The sequence below is a fragment of the Ochlerotatus camptorhynchus genome, unplaced genomic scaffold (genome assembly GCF_037179485.1).
Source record: "Ochlerotatus camptorhynchus isolate MF236.1 unplaced genomic scaffold, CSIRO-AGI_Acam_v1.1 ptg000335l, whole genome shotgun sequence".
Classification (NCBI taxonomy): Eukaryota; Metazoa; Arthropoda; class Insecta; order Diptera; family Culicidae; genus Ochlerotatus; species Ochlerotatus camptorhynchus.
The window spans coordinates 1,527,088-1,548,530 of record NW_027040823.1 but is presented as its reverse complement, the minus strand read 5'-3'; the positions used below and the strand labels follow the sequence as shown (position 1 = coordinate 1,548,530).

The window sequence follows — 21,443 nt, the reverse complement described above, 5'->3', positions numbered from 1 at the left end:
ATAGTGATCGAAAATATCACCGATTTCCTGTAAAAAGCGCTTTCCCTTACCCAGATTTCAAAATCGAATTCCATCCGGTCTCGCCGAAAGCAGCAGCAGCAGTACTTTTGGTGCGTGGCGTTGAACATTATTTTCCAGTACACAACGAAAAGCTGCCCGCAAGCAGTGAGCTGCAGACCACATGAGCGTCCATTCACCGAAGAAGAAGGAAGAAGTCGCACCGCTACTGATCGGATTCAGTTGCTCGTCGTGAGTCGCTGTGGGCCATCTATGCCAAGCGTGTCACCCACGTTCCTAAGAGATGAACTAGCCTTAGGCTAAAAATCTCTAAAATAAAGAAAAAAAAAAAAAAAACCCACGTTCCAAACAAATATACAGCTCGCCAGCCTCATCCGTGTTGAACACCTCAATAGCTCAGCATTACTCAGCCATCACGACAAAACGGTCCTCCTGAAAAATAATAAAAAAATAATTTTGTTTAAGAGTATTTTTTTATAAGGGCATCAATCGGATGTCAGTTCCCATAAGTTTAATTCTAACATACCATCAAGGGGTAGGTCACTCCACACACCAATCTTGGGTCATCTTTTTTTCCAGTGTGCGGCAAGTGTGCCAATTGTGTCGTTGATAGAGCAAGCTGCGATCGTTTCTTTTTACCCATCCCGGCAACTCGGTATTTCTGACACCTTGAATGTTTTGATTTGAAATCGCAAGGATAAATTGGATTGAGGATGACATGGGAAGTGGCGTGTTGGCGAAATGTTTGTGTTTTATGTTCATAGGATGATAAAAGTCCTGTGTTTTAGGGTTTTATAATGTTTCAAAGGCAGACCAGAAACCTAGCCTATCGTGCTGTGAAAAGCAACGGTCTATCAGCGGCCGGAAAGAGATGGAACCGGTGGGGAACATTGTTGGAGACCGACTATAGAGGATGATGAATAGACTTCTGAACTTTGTTTTGTGTGAGTTGCATCATTATTTGAATTAAGGGTGCACAGCAAAAAAATAATTTTGATATCACATCAAAGTGGATGCACTACAATCATGTCGAAAATTTCATGTAATTTTTTATGACCACATAAATAAACAAATGCAGTAAAAGCAGCGTAATGTCATTTCATGCATTGTATTAATGATAATTTTGTCCTTTTTAGCAAGTAATATTACACCATATTTTCGACATGATTGTAGTGCATCCACTTTGACGTGATATCAAAATTATTTTTTTGCTGTGTGCTAATGGGATCTGAATAACTACCTCTTTCGCTTGAGCCCACTCTAGAACCTACATTTCGTATTTAGATTTATAAGTAAACTGTGTACCGATGGATGTGACTAAGCTGTGCCGAATCTAATTTCGGCCCAATGTGCTAAGTGACTTACCCCTTGCATACCATGTATTTTTAAGGCAACATAGAGGGTGAAATTTCAAAAACCATGGTCGGTTGCGGCATGAAAGTGGTCTGGTTTAGATCCAGGTAAAATTAAAAGTTTATTGAATTTTCAAAATGTCACTATTGAAAATTGCACGAATGTGCAACTGTTGCTATGATAATTAGAATTATCACCGATTACCTGCGAAAAGCGTTTTCCCCAACACAGATTTCAAAATTGGATTCCATCCTATCTCACCGAACGGTGTTAATTCAATGGTGAGATGTGATGTCGGGTCGTCATCAGGAGCAGCAGCAGCAGCAGTGCTTTCTGCACGTGGCGTTGTACATTTTTGTCCAGTACACAACGAAAGGCTCCCCGCAAGCAGCTAGCTATCAAGGCTGCCCACAAGAGCCCTCGATTCACCGAAAAAGGAGGAAGAAGCCGCACCGCTACTGAACAGATTCAGTTGCTCGCTGTGGGCAATCTATGCCAAGCACGACATGTTCGCCCGCCTTGCTGCCAGCCACATCAACCCCAAATTTCTTTGATAATGTACCAAGCAACCAAACGTTTGTGGCCAAATGCGAAACAGTATTGAAGTGGTACATAAAAATTCTCGCAATGACCTTGTCAATTAACCAGAAACACTTCGAAATGACCGTCCACCGTCACCGGTGGTGTAGTGGTAAGCGTAATTGCTTTCTCACCCCAATGGGTCTGGGTTCCATCCCAGCCGAGACTGGTGGGATTTTTCTGAGGCATACAAATCTCTGGTCATGTCTTGCTTCGGAAGGTAAGTAAACCCGTTGGTCCCGGCCCATGTGTGTTGTTGAATGGGTGCGATATCCTACGCAGGTGTGGAAGCTGTGCCTTCCTGCACATTCGATTGCCGTCAATGGATGGCAATCGATGTCCGTCGGTGATTGGCACTAGATTGCGGAACAGAGACCGACGTTAAATAAAGGAAAGAAGAAAGTCTTCGAATTAAGGTAAGGTTGTCTCCAGGGCGCTAGAAAAAGCAAAAAAAAAAATCAATTGATATGATTGAAAAGTGGTTTCCCTAACACAGTCGCCGAATATTTATACCGAGCACGTAATCCTACGTCAAATCTACGATCGTATGTTGGATACAACCTCTTACTTGTTTTTTCATCCATCGTGTGACAAGTCAAGAAAACATCCATTTTAAAAAAAAAAAATTCACGGGATTTCAAGAAAAAGACATTGTAAACAAATTTCTGTCAAAATATTCCAGAACCAACCACTAGAAGCGCTGTTCCCGACAAAAAAAAGCGTACCGATTCTAAATTGGCAGAGCTTTAAGGAGGCATCAATTGAGTACGTAACGCTCTAGAGGGGAGAGGGTCTTTTGAATCTTTGACAAGCAATGTATTAAGTATAGGAAAAACGTGACAGGAGGATGATTTAACTCATAAGATCTCTCAAGTTAACTCTTAAGGCCTGCAGAGCTAACTTTAAGCTTTCTGTAGTTGTCTCATACGAAGGCCAGTACACTAGGGAAAGTTATCCAAATATTTGTTTGAGGTGAAGCGTAAGTTCAATAATAAGGACTTTGTGATAAGCCTGTAAGACTTTTGATTTATAAGACTACTAATGTTATCACGTCCGGTTTTTGTATGGCGTTGCCCCACTGGGCGGGCCCGTCTTCAGCAATCCTGATTATCTGATAATATCCCAAGCTTCAAACTTATATGGAAAGTCTAGGAGTAAATATGAAACAGTGTTTTAAGTTGTCAAGTGGATATTATGTATAAGCAAAATTGGAGACGTGTAGCTAAAATTGAACCAATACTATCCATTTTTAGCACTATGCACTTCCGGCTGTGATATTATGGAATTTAAAATATAATTTCGAATCTCGATCTTTGCACATCAATCAGACGCATTCGTCTGCAAATCAAATATAAAAATTTTGATACACATCAAAGCTTTTATCAGACTATGTCTGATTGTCTTGACATGGTATACAATCTCATAAGAAAAGTTAATCTGTTTTGAAATTTCATAACAATTATTTACATTTTCTAATGTTTCAACTTGTAAAATCATCTGAAATCCCTCCCCTTGGCTAGTTTTTAACCTGGACGTTGGTGGGCGGGCCTAATCTTATGCTTCATAGTGAAGTTTTGGAGACGGTTGGTTTAGGTCCGGCATCGTTGGCTCATGCCGTGACAGAATAGCGTCATGAGCATGCGATGAGGATTACTGAGCTTCCCCTCTCTGATGAACCATTGCATAAGAAAACCAAAGTTCTAGCCTGAAGTGATAGTATCACACTTGTTACTCCTTTATTTGAAAGCCGCTTTGAAGTACGCTTACGTATAGGCACTGACGTTGGGTGCGATACTGGCGGGTTTTGCCGCAAATCACTCTTATTTTATTTATTTTTACGCAGATAGATTTATTTGGGTTTGCAAGGGAATTATACTATCGAAATATTTCAGAAAGTGCCCAACGGTGCTCCTTCTATTTGCGTGACAAGCTTTCATTTTTGTTTTCATTGAAGTATTACTCAGGAAACAATGTTAAACATCATTTTTGTACATGGTATTGTAACTAATCTTATATATGCTTGATTTTGGTTTGGGATAAGTGTTTGAACTATAGCTCGGGATTTCCACTGTGGTGTGCTTTTATTGTGACATATCCATACGTAATTTTGTGGGACGACATAGTGGAAACGTGTGAGTGTAGTTGGAGCCCCTATATAATTTAAAAATCAGCTAGGAAACTAATTTCAAAGTGAAGCATTTTAGTCACTTGAAGGTGTCACCTGGGTCGATCTAAGATTTAATAAATATAGATGAAAGTCAAAATTACTTGAAACACGTTAAATTTTAGATTACATAGCAGCTTAGGTACTTAATAAAGTTATGTTTGATTAGATTTAATTAGATATTTCAATTATTTATTAAATTAGACTAATGAGATATCATTATCATCAAACGAACTTAAATAAGAAAATTTGGACTGCCTAATAACATTAAGTAGATTAACAAAAGAGTTAGGATGCGGGGGTCCGCTTAGGGAGGCAACTAGCCTTTTTATATATTGTCTGTTTATTTTGATGGTTGCTTTAAAATAACAATTTGGTATATATGTGAAAGGATGAATCAGTGGGAGATGGATTTTCGGTTTCTTTACATTTTGCAACACAAATCTAGTACTATGTGTCATTTCCTCAAAACCACCCAATAACCGACCTCTTCAATCCCTTCCTTTTCCCATGGCATTCAAGTGGTTCGCATAGACTATTCAGCCATTACTCTTCCTTTATCCTCGGCTTTGGATAGACTTACGCTCCCATTGCCCCACCAAACGCTGCAAAATGAAAATGAAACTTTTAAAATCATCTGAAATCTGCCCTTTGACTCATTTAGAATGAATCAACTGGCAAGCTAAACTAAAACTGACCATCCCCAACAAAGAATGCCACAGCGATGAAGTAATACAAATCGTCATTTACTGATACGTCACCACACCCCTGCCCCTATGCCGGTTCTTCCTCGTCAAGCAATGCGATGCTGTTCACACAATGCCTCAGTGCATTTGTCGTTGCTTTTTCGCGCTTCGTGATGCATCTCCCATAATTATATCAAAGCTAGTTATTTATTTACAACTACAACAAACATAGCATATACAGACTCCGAGGAGATCCTTTTATCTCACATCGACAATATCATTAGTAATAAACCACATGGCAAACCACAACGGAGCATCGAGATCTGGATTGATGGCTGATTACGTGTAGATCCCGCTCTGTGTAATTCATTATTCCACGGCCGATTGACAGATGAGAATTTTAATTGCATGTCCAGTAGTTTAGCGGAACCGCTTTGTGCTTTCTGTTATGAAACTGACTATCGACCCCCAATAAGGACAATCCGGGATCAATATCCACCAATGCACTGCATGCGCCGACCGTAGCGACAATGTGTTATTGTTCTTCAGAGTTCGGATTAGTCATTCCTAGGCGGAAATCATCAAAGAATGACCGCTAATGAGTTGGGGACCAACCCAAAGGATTCACACCTCTCCGGGGAGGCATTGGCTATAGCGTCAAGGATATTTGTTTTAGCAAATTACTGACGCCGATCTCTGCTCTCTGTAATCAAGACCTCCGTACAACTGTTGAATGATTACACCGGAGTGCAGGATTAGTAATTCATGCTCATCAAACAGAACTGGCGGCCATGCACCTCCATCAAGTCATGCTCACCCAGAGCACATGGAGATGCTAAGGTGCAAATGCACATGGTAATTAGTAGCGCAAGCGAACGGCGGCGATGCAAATAAAAACCCACAGAACCACCAGCCCTATGATTAGACTGACACTCTCATTCGTTGCTAGGAACGTGAGCTAGGACGAGGACATGAGGCTCATTTGCGCTTCGAAGGAGTCGTCGTCGTCGTCGTCGCTGGAACTGGAACTGAAAATGAGATAAATTGATTTTCTGTGACTACCCCTGCACCTCTGGTGATTGTTTTACAAGACTGATTACAAGCAACCGGCGTAGCGGTGAGGGGAAACAATGTGAACATGACATATCATGATTTGAAGGGTTGAGGTTCTTTTGGAATTTAGCATTTGTGCTCGGTGTAAATTATTCATCCCGAATGAATTCCCAGTGGAATTTCTTCCATAGAATGTCACCTATTTCCTTATGCAGCCAAAACACAGGTTCTACATGGAGAGCTCGTTAGGGGCACTGAGGAATGTTGCGCTCGTTAACAAAGCGTTAACATTCCACCTTCCTGACTCATATTGACGAGCCAACTTTTAACCTTTTGTTCTGCATTTCTGTGCTTGCTTACTTCCAGATACCCCCTCGACGCCGATCTCGCAGTCGCCGCAAAGTTCTTCCTGCAGTCCGTTTACCACCGGGTACTACAATGGTGCCGGTGGTGGCGGAGGCCAGGTGTTCTTCCCGCAGACCCCCAACGGAGTGTATCGACCGGGTGGGGCAGGCGTCGGGAGTCGGGGTGCAGTGTTCTTTGGACTGCCAACTCCGAGCCCCAGCGGTAGCAGCAGTCACAGCAGCCAGCACAGTGCCAACAGCCCGGATACGCCGTCCTGCTCATCGGCGACGCCGATTTTGTAAGTTTGAGAAATTCCATTCTATGGATTGTGAGAGAAAACTAAACACTATTCTTCTACCCACAGTCACCAATTCCCGTCGAGCTTCCAGATGCCCAGCACTCCCACCACCAGCAACGCAAGCACCACAACCACCCCCGGCAACTGGAACGGCGAGGGCGATGGAGACGAATCGAGTGAATCGGATTCGTCTCAGCAGTCGTCGGTATCGGAAAGCAGTGGTGCCACCGGATGCAGTCCCCACTGTTTAGGTTTATCAGCGTCGCACCTGCACCTGCATCACCTCCACCGTTGCGACGGTGTTGGCGGCAGCAGCGGTACCGGTAGCAATAGTAGCAACACTGTGGCAGCAGGAACAATGGGCCCATTGCCAGCGAACTTTATTCCACCGCATCTGGACTATATGGCCGGTCGTGAACAGCTGCAGGAGTTTGCCGGCAAGATCCCCCAACGCAAGAAGAAATCGTCCAAAACGAGCAAGTCCAAGAAATCGAGAGTAAGTACATTTGTGCTGAGTGTATGAATCTGGGGAAAAGTGAACGGGAGGGAGATAAGAAATAATGACACCATAATTGCCACGAGACATGAATCACGCGTGTAAGTCGAATGAACTGTGTGGGACCTTGTCACTACTGGAGTTCATTATGATATTGTTGGGATAACGAAATAAGATGGATGACAGTGGTGTAGCCAGTGGTGGTATTTTTGTTGATTCATTGACTTAGATTTCATGCCTACGTGGTCTCTGAATCTGTACAAGAATTTAATTTTAGGCCATAATCACTACTCCATGAGTAACCAGCTTCAAAAACCGATTTGGTTTTATTAATCAAATTAACTGGGCGCTGACAAATTGATATAACAGTGCTTCTCTTATGAAAGCTGTGCACCAAAATTCATAAGGGAATTGTTGGACGCCCATCCATGATAAAAATTCCGCTGCAAACATACTTAACATAACATTGATTCAATATATCATAAACAAATGTTTGAAAAATGATCCACCTACAAAATGTTCTGCGCTCTTTAGAAATAACAATTTGTTGCGCTCATCAGATACAAACAGTTTGATTTTATATGAAGTGCTTTATGATTCACATTCTCCATTGAAGACGGGTATTTACATTTTCAAAGTTATTAAGGATTTTTTGAAAGCCAATTTGCACTAAGCACTCCCGAGGTGAAAAAATATTGTTCCGTTCCTAGTGATGAAAAAAAAAACATTTGAGCAGTTCCAGGCATTCTTTAAATTTTACAAAAAAATATAGCACGGAAAAGGCAGTTCTGATTGAAATGACGTCTGAGACAAAGTTGTAGAGAAAAGTAATGTCTTACTGAGCATGATAAAGATTTTTTTTTTTAATTCAAAGACTTCTTCAGTGTCTTGTACTAAAGTCGAGTATTAGTACAAGACACTGAAGAAGTCCGCACATTGTAGACGGAATACGCGTATCCGTCAAGGATAAGCAAATAAGGTAGTGGAATTAAATGGAAATTACTCATTAGACTGATGCAAAATTTGAAATTTTCGCTGCAAAGTGCCCAAACGGTTCCAAATCGGGTTTTTAGCCTTCCAAAATTTAAACTCATTTGGAAAGAAACTGACTTGGCACAAATCATTTGAACTATATATGGAAATTACTATGGAAAAACCAAACTTTATGTTCACTGTCTCGTAGCCTTTTTCCACATTTAACTGTAAATTTTCAAAGCTACAACTTTGCATAAGATCGTTTTTCAGCCAAACATCAATTAAGGTTCAATTTACTTTGATGCATTTTTTAAAAATTCAAAAGCAATTTTTTTCGACGCATTATTTTAGATTGCAAAAAGCTCGCGTCATTTTGTGTAAAATATCAAAAGGAATCGAATAGTGCGAGCTTTTTGCTATCTGAAATAATGCGTCGGAAAAAACTGCTTTTGAAATTTTCCAAAAAGCATCAAAGTAAATTGAACCTGTGACATAGTAGTCATGATTTTTGTGCTCTATTCTACGCGCCACCAATGTTGCCTGCCAAATGTTCAATTTCGGGAAACATAGCGGATCTTTTCTTATCCTTTCACTACACTGAAAAATCCCGTACGCAAAATGTTAATCTTTGCGTGAAAGGAGGGGTCAACACGGTACACACACTATTTATAAACAACCCAAATTTGAGAAAAATCTACTCATATTGGTCAAAAGTAAGGTCCCAATAAATAATTTGAGTTGGTCAACAGCTCAATAAGCTATTTTTTAGCTGAAGAAGCTTGTGTTTGCCTGAATAAGCTGTTATTCAACATTCAATGTTTGTTGGGGTTCACCAAATTGAGTAAACAAAGTTTAGACTAACAAGATGACGAATGGAAAACATTGACCCGAATCCAAACGATGTTGTTCATTTGTCATCATGTCAGTTGCAACTTTGTTTGCTCATTTTTCGGTAACCCTACTTTCGACGGATATGAGTAGATCGTACTCAAATTTGGGTCGTTTAGAAATAGCGTGCAGTCAATCCTCCCGTCAAAACAAACTTCACGGCAAATGAGACTGACTCATATTTGAGTGACATTTAATCAAACTTGCAAAAGCGTAGATCACTCGTAGAATGAGTAAATTTTTATCAGATATGAATAAATGTCACTCATATTTGATATCATATATGAGTGACATTTAATCATATTTGAGTAAACATTTACTCATTCTAAGAGTGACTTACGTTTTTGCGAATTTGAGTGATTGGGATTCAAATATGAGTCATATTAATTTATCGTATAGGCCCTTCGAAAAACTATCAAGCCGAACAATGCATTAGGTCCTAAGTAACATTGATCGATTCTCCTCGTGTACTTTTTCTTTCGTTAATAACTTCACACTTAGAAAATATTACCGAACTCGGTTTGAGGTCAACCTAGTTTTTATCTGCTGAACGCTCGGTAGTCTGTTCGATTCAAAGAGGAATAACTTAGCTGTCGTTAGTTCTTTTTGCTACCCACAATCTGTCAAAGTTACCGAAAATCTCGGTTGACGAAAAATAAATTTAAGCACAAATAACCGAACCTCGGTTTACTCAAGAATTACCCAACGCTGTCAAACGAACCGACCCATCTGTTCTAATTACGGAATTCGGTTCTCTTGGGTAGCACTCGGTTTTTACTTCAAATCCTGCTTTAAATTTGGATTAAGGATACGTTGCTTCGAATTTTCATAAAAATAAAACCAGTTTTGTAAAAGAAATGTATGAAATATATTTATATAATTTGTTTTGGGACGAAAATTCACAGTTTCTGCCTCAAGGTACCCTGATACATGCCGGACTATTTCGTCAGAAAGCTCAATAAAATCATTGATTTTTGTGTAAGGTAAACCTACATCATATGTAATGCGGCAGATGCTAATATTTATTATTTTCATTAACTCTTTCAAATCTATACTTGATTCGAGTTGAGGACGGTTCTGTATATCAGCATATGTTGCTTGTTCTGCCACGGGACAATCATCAAAAATTTCTTCCACGGTAGAACTTCGAGAGTTTCCCGGATGGTTTTCCACAATATGCCGTTTCAGCGATAAAAACTTCCGTAACGCAAGTTACAGCGTGGAAAAGTACAATCAAAACGAGCAAACTCGAGAAAAAATGGATGGCTAGTTTAAGACTCAGTTTCGAGAACCGACTTTCCGGTTAAAAATTTCGTCGTGAAGTTGAGCGCAAGTAGAACGTTTGACGTTTAACGTTTTAGCGAATATTCGGTTCAGTTTACCGAGTTTCTCAGTTTTCACGTACCTAATTCGTAAATGTCGATACTTTACCGTACTTTTCGCTTCAGTCTTGATTTCTATCGGTCAAATTTATATTATTTTACCGAAATTCGGAGCTGATTCGATAAATACGCCTGAAAAAAATGTTTTTAAACGCTTTATTCGGTTTCCCGTTGGTAACCGATGAGGTTCGGTAGAAAATTAAACCGAGTTTGGTATTATTTTCTAAGCGTGTTGGCTACAAATCCGTTTCTTGCCGTGTTTGCCGTATTAAATGCTATATAATAACTTCTTTTATCGAACTATGTGTTGAAAATAGCTGAAAGTGTCTATTAATGGCCGTGGGGATGCAAAGAGAAAATCTACTAAGAGAATCTGTCAATGTTACTCTAGCCTAAGGCTAAAAATCTCTTTAATAAAGAAAAGAAAAAAAAATGTCAATGTTACTTAGGAGCTAATGCATTGTTCGGCTTGCTATCACTTGAGTTGACTGTTCGTTATATGTGTTGTCGTGAGATGATTTATATTATCTGGATCAATGGAAAACACTAATGAGCCTGAATTTATAAAGAGACAACATGTCAAAATTGGAATCGACTATCCGTCAAAGTCATAGGAAAAGTTATTCCAATCGAGCAGAAGACCTGTCAAATGGATAAGAGATAAGGGAGATAAGATGTCGCCTCTTTATAAATTCAGGCTCTTTAGAAAACACTATCTCTTTCATCCTCATCAGTTCTTACGCGAGAAGTGAAAGTGACGTCAACCATGTGGTTACGTATGAATGACAAGGAGTGAAAAAGAAGTGCGATTGCACATGCCAATCCTCTGTAGATCGAGGGGCATCTTCGATAGGACGAAGTTGCATCCATTTATAGACCCAATTTGAGTGCAATAGATCGACATTACATCCACGTACCTGGAATGTTTTCATGTTAAAATGGTGAGATTAAACAAATTTCAGTCGTTCCTAATCAATATCCAAATAAGAATATTTTAGTCTACATGTTCACAGTGAAATATCGACGGCAGCTCAATCATTACATAAGATACGGCATAAAATGTTATTGAAGCCTTCATATTAGACCGAGGTTAGGGACATATACCCTATTACAGTCAAAGTGAGAAACCGATATCCGCAGCCATTTTGTAATCCAATGGTGGACCAAAATCCAATACGGTGGCCTCCGGACAGCGTATATACATCTAAACTCATGCAATATGAAAAAGTAAAATTACTCACGTGTTTTCAGGAAATCTATTTATCACATGTTACATTTTCACCTTAAGAATGGCTCGAGCCCATTCCGTAGATACCCATATTGCATGGGTTTAAATGCATATACGCTGTTTAGAGGCCGCCATATTGGATTTTGGTCCGCCATCTAGAATTCCAAAATGGCGGTGGATGTTGATTTTCCGCTTCTACTCATCAAGCCCATTCCGTAGATACCCATATTGCATAGGGTTAAGATCAGTGATAACCAAAGTGCGGCACACAGGCCGCACGTAGCGCTTGGATCTCTACGATGCAACAACTTCAGCTTGCATTTCTTTTTGCATATCGAATGTATGGCCGAAATGTTTGGGAAATACGCAAAATACAACTTAAAATATGACCAAAGATACAGCTATTGAAAAAATGGGCCTGAGCACCACTTTTTAAGATGCATATTCCGCCATCTTGGATTTGTGGAAGCCATCTTGGGTTGAAATCTACCATTTTAATTTCATCCGGAATGAATTTCGGAATGTCCCAGACTCTAGAATTTAACATATCTTCTAATCCTTTGTTTCATGATGATTTTGATCATGGTTGATATTGATGCCGGATGATTTTTTTAGTGATGATGGCTTGTGATTTTAGGTGTATTGATCTTGAGATGGCTGATTTTGATTTTATGATCTTAATTTTAGCCAACACTGATGCTCGTCAACACTCGATATTTTCTGCAAAACGTATTAGTTGACCATTATATAGCCACCCACGATTTGTACAATCGCATATGCTATGCTATACTATGCTATGCTATGCTTAATTTTAGCCAACACTGATGCTGACCGAACATTGAAAAATATTTTAGCATGTTGATATATAAACCAAGCTCAAGGAAATTCAGAAGAAGAAAAAAGAAGCGTTAGAACACTTTACAGCAATTTCAAAGACATCAGAACTTCAAGCAATACACAAAACATTCTGGTTTCAAAAACTTCAGTAAAATCCGAGCACTACAGAAAAGTTCAGGCCTTTCAGGAAATCTTCTGCAAGTTCAAGGTGGTCCCATCAGCATCAGGGATACTGCAGGAACTTTTAAGATGTTCTATGACCTTCAAGGGATATCCAGAAAACTTTAGAAAAGTCAAGCAAACTTCAGAGAAGTTCAGACTTTGGAGGAAATTTAAAGATCTTTCAATGTTAGCTTCTGTAAATTCTGTTAATGAGATTGAGAGAACTCTTGAAAAGTTTAGCAATCTTCAAACATTATCTGATTTCAGCTTATCAGTCAAAAACACTATGACGTACAGTACCATTCTGAAAAAAATGCGGTCCAAACCTTTTTCTCAATTGACTTCTGGAGAATTACTGGAACTTTTCAAAATTCTGAGAACTCAGGGAAGTCTAGAAAACTTTATCTAAATTCAGCGATCTTTAGGACAGTTTCAATAACTTCAGAGAAGCACCAGAAACTTGAGAAAATTCTAGATTTTCGGGAAAGTTTAACGAAGTAATTTTCAAAGTGATTTTATGTTACTTATATGCGAAGTTTGTGATTTTCAGAGTTGGTTGGAAATGCTATCTAACATGAAAATTAAGTGTGCTAATTTATTAGCTAGAGAATGGTCTTCAGAAGAGGGTAGGTAGATAGTTCCGATAGAGTACGGCAGTATGAAAATTGAATAAAAGGTGAAAATGAGCGAAGGGTTTTTGCCTATAGATTTGAAGATATGCTTCAAATCTCCGCGTACATCGCATGGGTTAAGTAAAAGGTGTGCGTTTGACTTTTTACCATCGCATTAATGGCCCTTCGCTCATTTTCAACTTCTATTCAATTTTCATACTGCCGTACTCTAACGAAACTATCTACCTACCATCTTCTGAAGACCAATCTCTAGCTAATAAATTATCACACTAAAGCTTCATGTTATTTAGATAGCAATTCCAACCAGCTCTGAAATAATTTTGTTTCGGGATTTCTGTCTTCAAGAAAATATACTGATTAAACTTTTATAGTCCATGAATTAGAAATAAATGAGGTACACATCCCAAGCATGAACGAATATCTCGATACCTTACATTGGAATCGATAAGCCTATTAGATAAGAGGTAAAATACCAAAAAATAATACCAAAAAAAATGTTCCCACAATACCATTCTAATACCGAATTATGCAAATGCAATACCACACAGGTATTCTTTTGGCAGCCAAATATACATTTTTGTTATTTGAAAAGTATTTTGCATGTAATTTTTTGGTATTATTCTTTGGTTATTTACCTCTTATGTCATGCTGATCACCACCAAATTTTGGTATCAGGTCCGAATTAGGTATTCATTAGTTATTTTATCCTGCCCGGGATTTGAAAAATCATTGAGTAACTAACTCTAAATTTACCATGGCAGCACTGAAAAGGGATTGTCTAATCGATTCGTCATGTGTCGTGGAACTGCAAACAAAATCTCAACCCTTATAAGCTCCTGAAAATTCCTTTTGTTCATTCCTTTTGATCTTTCGATCTTTTGTACCTCCTAATTGCAGTAGCGTTGCGTAACCTAACTATTTACCTGTTTTCACTCTTTAGGAACGTAAACAAATGAAAAAAATTAAATAGATACAATTCAGTGAAACTAAAATATCCTTTGCAAATTGGAACCGATTTGGTTACAAATAAAGACTGGAACGTGCAAAAATTGGTCGACAAAAAAATCGTTTCTTTCAGTCAAAATTCATATCGCAAAAATCTTCTTATTTTTCTTTTGGTAGTTCAATTCATATATTTAAAGGAAAAAATGTTCGTTTGTTCTTTTGGTTTGTCCAATCTGAACTGCCGTGCCTTCCGCTTAACCCCTTCCATTAAATTTTGCACAGTGGTCTCATCGACCTTAATCGCCGCCGAACGCCAGTTAGATTTTAACTGCTGCTCGTTTTCCATGGATTTATTAGTTTTTTGAGATTCCGTTTGACCAAGGCCCAATACCGTTCGATAGGGACGAATTCTGGGCTGTTGGGAGGGTTGTGGTCAACCACGTTGTTCGCATCGTACCACTCGATTGCCTTTATCCCATAGTGGCAGCTCGCCAAGTTTAGGAATGGTAGCAGCCGCTTTTCCAGGCACTCCTGGACGTAGATCTCTTGATTGATGGTTCCCGTAGTAATGAAAATGCCGCTTTTTAGACCACACGTGCATATGATACACGTGATATTTTTTTTTGGGAACTTCGATAGTTTGATGGTGTTGAAAATTTCAGCCACCTTCCCTTTTCCTGATGCGGTATAGAACTCCTGTCCCGGAAGCTGCTTAAAATCCGTCTTCGACACAGTCGAACTTTGTGAGCAGATTCGTATACAGCTTTCGGGATCGCCTGGCTCGTTTCTTGGTCCACTGCACAGTAGTATGGGAGACATTGAGCTTGCCAGCGACGTCCCGGATGGAGAGGTTAGGATTCCACTTATATTCACCGCCACCTTCTCCGTCGTCGCTGCCACGTCCGGATTACGATTGCCGCCGCTTCCAGGCTTCCTGGCGGTCGACAGACGCTCCCCGAACACTTTTAAAACGTTTGTCACGGTCGATTTGGCCACATCCAGCAATTTTGCCAACTTGGCGTGTGAGAACGTCGGATTCTCTTGCTGAGCAAGCAAATCTTTGACACTTAACTAAACTTAAAGCGTGTTTTTATCGGCTTGCTGATAAACATGCCATGAGCAACAGTTTAGTCCTTCAACGCGTTTTGACTTTCGACCTTTTGCCCTACAACCGTTTTCGGATTAAATTCCGGGTCAAATGAAGCCTTTCGTCATTTTTTAAGAATCGGTCATACCCTTTGACTGTGCCAGTTAGTCAATACGGTAATCTATAAAAAAATAAATCATTCTTTATTGAGGCATTACTATAGAAAGTACTAGAAATAAACGCCCAATAAATGTAGGAATACACCCATTTCCAATCATACTATCTATTGTCCGTTTCAAATCAATCACCGCTTACAAACAATCACCGACTGTACAATCAATCAACACGTGCCCCTGCTAACGCCCTCTCATCAAGCTTTCCCAATCATCATCATCATCATCACCATCGTCGGTGTACACATTGCCGATGCTCAAACAATCCAAACAAATCTCAAAAACATAGTATATTTAAACATAGAAAGAGTATCGGTAAACAAACCTCCCACCGCACCGCCGCTGCCGACGCTTCGACCATGCATCATAGAACAAACTCATCCCGGACGACGCCGGGATTCAGAGGAGGTGGCAATGGACAGAGCTGTGTGTGTAACTACAAATAAACAGCTTTTCTTTTCAATGCAACCAACAATGCACGGACGGCGACGCGATGCTCGATTCTAGTGTACAGCATCGGACTCGGACTGCCTGAGTTTTGTTTTGATTGGAGAATTACTCTCATGCTCCATTCGGACGCACAGATCACACTCATCAAATCTTGGGGTCCGGTATATTTATATTTATACGTATCGCACTGGAATTGAACTGAATGGTCTTTGATGCCCTTAATGTTTTACGGGGGCACTGCCGTAGTAACAATAATAATATAAAAACAAAATCGGGGATCTTCACGTTCTTTTCCTCGCACCCTTTTTATGTGTTTTGAAGCAAGACCACGAACGGGGCAAATCGCCTTTATGCATTTTCCTAAGCAGATTCCCTCCTTCGTATGGGAAGTTTTCCCCGAGCATCGTTGCGAATGAAATTCACGGAAATAAAGCAGGAAAAGTGAAATCTGCGGCATGGTTCGGAGTAAAGATCAATCCTATTCCCTTCACCTTGCAGTATTTCTACGTAGTCGTCGTTGAATGGCGTGAAGAAATATGTTTATCTAGATTTCTCGATTTGTTCAAATATATGATGAATACGAGCCACCTTGTGGAAGGGTTTTCTTTTGCAATCTTCGAGGTCTAGTGCGAATGAAAGGTACAGAAAGAGAGAGAGAGGACTGCAGCGAGAAATAATAAGAACTGTGATCATAATTATACATACACAACATATGTGGATTGAGCGCAATGAGGACGCACGACTGCCATTACTGGCATAGATTTACGCTGGTGGAAAAAGAGCTGAATTGGATTGCCTTGCAACGATTTTTCCTTTGGAGGTTTTCTCTTGAGCAGTTCCAGGTGAAAAAAATTAACAAATTTTAGATTTTGCATCTCACAATTCCATGAAACTTCGTATAATTGTTCGCTAGCGGCAATGAACCAAGTTTGTGCTGGAATTCGCTAATTTTGACTAACGCCTAATTTTTCAAAATGGTGTATTTAATATGTTTCAATAAATTATAGCACGAGAACGGGTCATCTAACCTAAATGACGTCTGAGACAGTCAGAAAAAAATACACACTGAAATAAATCACATAGTTTCGTTGAAAAATAAAAACAAACTGTAGTAAATTAAAAAAAACGAAACATATTTAATTGAAAGCTCATCAAAATTATGGATATGAAAAAATCGACACAATTAACAATTCAAAATAAACCAAAATCGAAGAATAAAATGTTTTTTTTTTATTATTTATGAACCAAGTTGCATTTTTTGGGAATCTATTCAACCATACATGGTTCCACAGTTATTTTGATTTCCGTTGGCGGCATTCGGCTTTACTATTATGTAATACTGTAATAATAATTATACACACGGTGAACATAATATTTTCTCACTCAAATGATGTTATTGGACCACTGGTGGCTATACCGATGGTCTATGATCACTAGACTGATGCAAATTTTGACATTTTCGCTCCACAGTGCTCAAACGGTTCGAAATCGGGTCCTGATTAGTCTCCCAAAATTTGAACTCATTTGATAAGAAACTGACTTCGCACAAACCATTTGAAGTTTATATGGAAATTACTATGGGAAAACCAAATGTTTTGTTCATATCCATCTAACAATTTACCATATCGCTCTGCTTTAAAAAATGATAACTTAGCTCGTAGAAAATTTTCTCAGCTACAACTTTGTCCTGAACCACTTTTCAATATAATGTAAGCATCAAAAGTTATCAATAATTCAAGCCACTAATGTCTTACGATTATGCTCAATCAACTGTTCAGCAGGCAACATTGGTGTTTCTGGCGCTTGGAATAGGGCACAAAAATCATGGCTACTATGTCACACTGCAAGATACAGTGTTGCTCACAAAACAGCTGCTTGATCATGCCATAAGATTATCAATCTATTAAACAATTAATAACTATTTTATTTTACGTTTGGCTCAACAACTATATTCTGCTAAGTTGAAGCTGAGAAAATTTTCCATAAGTTTAGCTTTTGAATTTTTGAACAGTGCCATATAGAAAAAGGTAAGAAGACAATGAACAAAAAGTTTGATTTCCCATAGTAATTTCCATATAAACTTCAAATGGTTTGTACCAAGTCAGTTTCTTTTCAAATAAGTTCAAATTTTCGGAGGCTAATCAGGACCCGATTTGAAACCGTTTGAGCACTGTGGAGCGAAAATGTCAAAATTTGCATCAGTCTAATGATCACATTGGTAATCCCGGAAAAGTTCCGGTTCCCTCGGCGAAGTGGTCAATATTCAACAAGAACCAAAACCCGTCGTGCGACAAATAAAATTTCATAATTTTACATATTGGGTCTTCCGGGCATGTACCAGTGCCCCCAGAAATGTTCCGATGCCTCCGGGAAAATGGACAATTTCCAACAAGAACCGTACCAATATCGATGGTGCTCTCACATTCAGAACTTGCGTCACTATCCATCCATGATAAAAATGGTAACTGAATTCATTTAGCACACAGGTCTGAAACATCGTCCACCTGCAAACAAATCGAATGATATCAAATTTCCTATAGATCACCACGCGAAACCTAACCTAAATCTCCCCATCTTCTACCCACGAATATTGGCAGTTATGCCGGGTTTGTTTTTGTTTACATTCGTTCCTATCTCTTTCATTCTCATGGAGAAAGGAGAAAATAGGACGGCTTCGTGAGAGGTTTGCTTTTGCGTGCAGTGTTGAAGCCTTGATGCTAATTTGACAGTTCCTTTTGTTCGTTTACGATTAATCTTGGTCTATGTCGGCCCGCAAAACATTAAATAGAGATAATATTCTAGATCATGACCATGTAACGTGTGATTTATGCAAATTGACGTGTCAATTCTTAAATAATTTAATCAATTTTTTATCAACTAACTTTCCGGACTAATCAGAGCGCTTTTAGGATCTTAAGTTTTTTCATCTTGCCGCTTATCAAGTTGCAAGAAATCGATGTCAATTTTTCAATGTCTGACCCAACTAGCAACATGTCCAATTAGGTTCAGCAGTTGTCAAAAAATGTAAACTCTCAATGAGGCCATTACCGGCCGAGTTCTACAAAATCATGAAGTTCGATATTCTTCGGGGGCTAGTGTGACCGTGGACTGTCAATAAGGCCATTGCTGGCCGAGTTTTGCAACATCATGAAGTTTGATGTGTCGGTTTGAATTCTTGTTGAGATTTTGCCACTTCCTCGAGGGCACCAGAACATTTCCGGTATGGTCAATGTGAGCGTGGACTCTCAATATGGCCATTAGCAGCCGAGTTTTGAAAAACCAGGAAGTTTGATTTGTCACACGACGGGTTATGGTTCTTGTCGAGATTTGGACACTTCCCCGGGGTCACCGAAACATTTCCGGGGGAACCAACACATGCCCGGAAAGGCTGGTGGGATCGTGGACTGTAAGGCCGCTACCGACAGAGTTTAGTATAATCATGAAGTTTGATATGTCACTCAAGGGGTTTTGGTTCTTGTTGAGAGTTGGTCACTTCCTTCATTCCGAAACATTTCCGGGGAAATTGAAACATGCCTGGGAGGACTGTCCAAATGGGCATTTCCAGCCGAGTTTTGTAAACTCATTGAGCTTTGATGTGTCGCACGACGAGTTTTAATTCTTGTTGAGAATTGACCACTTCCTCGAGGGTACCGAAACATTTCCAGGATGGCCAATAAAACCATGGTCTGTTTCTCAAGGCCATTACCAGCCGAGTTTTGAAAAACCATGAAGTTTGATATGTCGCACGACGAGTTTTGGCTCTTGCCGAGAATTGGTCACTATCCCGGGTGCACCGAAACATATACGGGAGCACCGGAAGATGCCCGGGATGGCTAGTGTGACCGTGGACTGTCAATAAGGCCATTACCAGCAAAGTTTTGTAAAATCATGAAACTTGATGTGCCGCACGACGGGTTTTGGTTCTTGTTGAATATTGACCACTTCCCCGAGGGAACTGGAACTTTTCTTGTTCGCATTTCAAGCTTATTTCTTAGTGCATATTAGGTTATTGTGTGCTCTCAACTTAGTGTTATAAGTGCACTTCCACAGTTATTAATTTGAGAGCTTTCGAGGCCAATACCAATGCATGAATTTGTATATTGTGTGGCAAGCACAATGATACTCTATGCCCAGGGCGGTCGAAAAAAATTCCAACCCGAAAGAGTCCCTCGATCGGACCGGGAATCGTACCCGCCGCCTCCGACTTGGTAATACCATGCCTTTACTGACTACGCTATGAAGCCCAAATGTGATCATAGACCATCGGTATAGCTGCCATTGGTCCAATTACATCATTTGAGTGAGAAAATATTATGTTCACCGTGTGTGTAATTATTACAGAACAGTAAAACCGAATGTGACTCCCGAGTGACCCCAAAGGAAACCGGAATAACTCCGGAACCATGTATTGATCCACATTTTTCCTAACGGATTCAAAAACTTGAATAGATTCCCAATAAATGCAACTTGTTGTGCAGAAAAGGGTTGATAAATTATGATTTTAGAGCTAATTGAATTTTGAATTCTTTGCAAATTAAGATGTTAAGCATTTAAAGGTTAAGATATGAAAGTCAGTTTAAAAGAAACTGCGTTACAATCAAAATCCACTAGATGTTGAAGTATAACATTTACTTTTAATTTACTTTTATATTTAATTGGAAGAAGATCTCAAAAAATTCAATGTCTTGATGTTTCGTATTTCAAGTACATGTCCAAGATAATGAAAATTTTCAAAGTGCCATAATGATGTAACATCAATAAGTGATTTATTTCAAGTTTCCATTTAACTTTATGAATGATTAGAGATGTTCAGTGAAGTCCTATTTACTTCACATCAATTGTGGGAACTTTACAGAAGCACTAAAGAATGGAAGGAAATGCTAAGAGTTTTAGCGAAGCTTCATAAACAAACATTCAGGGACATAAGGGGAGTTCAAAAAACATCTTATAAATATGGGGAACTTCATGGAAGCCTTTAGAACTTCAAAGCGGTTAGCTTCAAAAAAAGCTGCGGGAAGTTTTAAGAAGTTCTTGGAATTTCAGGAATATTCAGAGAACTTAACGTCATTCAAAAGAAATTCAGAGCTGTGGAGAGCTCAGTCGGCAAAGGCGCAGCTACAAAGCAAGACCATGCTTTAGGTGGCTTGGTTCGATTACCGGTTCGGTCTAGGAATTTTTCGGGTAGGAAAATTTTTCGACTTCCCAGGGCATAGAGTATAATTGTACTTGCCACACAATTATACTAATGCAAAAATGGTACCAGACATCGAAAGCTCTCAATTAACAATTGTGGAAGGGCATCTAGAACGCTAAATTGAGAGCACGCAATAAGCTAATATGCAAAAAAGAATAAGAAGAAGAAGAAGAAGGAGAGAATTTAAGAAAAACTGTGGAAACTATTAAGAATTTCCAAGTACCTCAGGAAAGCTATATCTAGATATCTTTGATGAATTTCACTTCCCGTAACTGCATGAAAGTCCAGAATTTTGGAGGTGTTAAAAAATCTATAAACGTGAGATTAGATAAATTCAAGACACCTCCATGTTCTCCAGGAAAAAAATACGAGAACCGTTAAGATAAGCCGAGAATTTCAGGGAAGTATAGAGACCTTCATAGAGCTTATGAAAACTTCAGAGAACTTATGTCGGGACCTTTACAGGGCTCCAGGAAAATTCAGGAAAGTTTAAAAGTG

The 21,443-nt window shown here is 39.3% G+C and overlaps 1 protein-coding gene across 1 annotated transcript in view; it reads left to right on the top strand.

The window, feature by feature from the left end:
* LOC135708798 (uncharacterized) overlaps window positions 1-21,443 on the top strand; it is a 214,914-nt gene that overhangs the window by 170,804 nt on the left and 22,667 nt on the right. Inside the window, exons 2-3 of the mRNA XM_065230949.1 lie at window positions 6,220-6,496; window positions 6,563-6,992. Of these exons, the coding sequence (XP_065087021.1) occupies window positions 6,220-6,496; window positions 6,563-6,992 (707 nt within the window). The remainder of the gene's footprint in view (window positions 1-6,219; window positions 6,497-6,562; window positions 6,993-21,443) is intronic.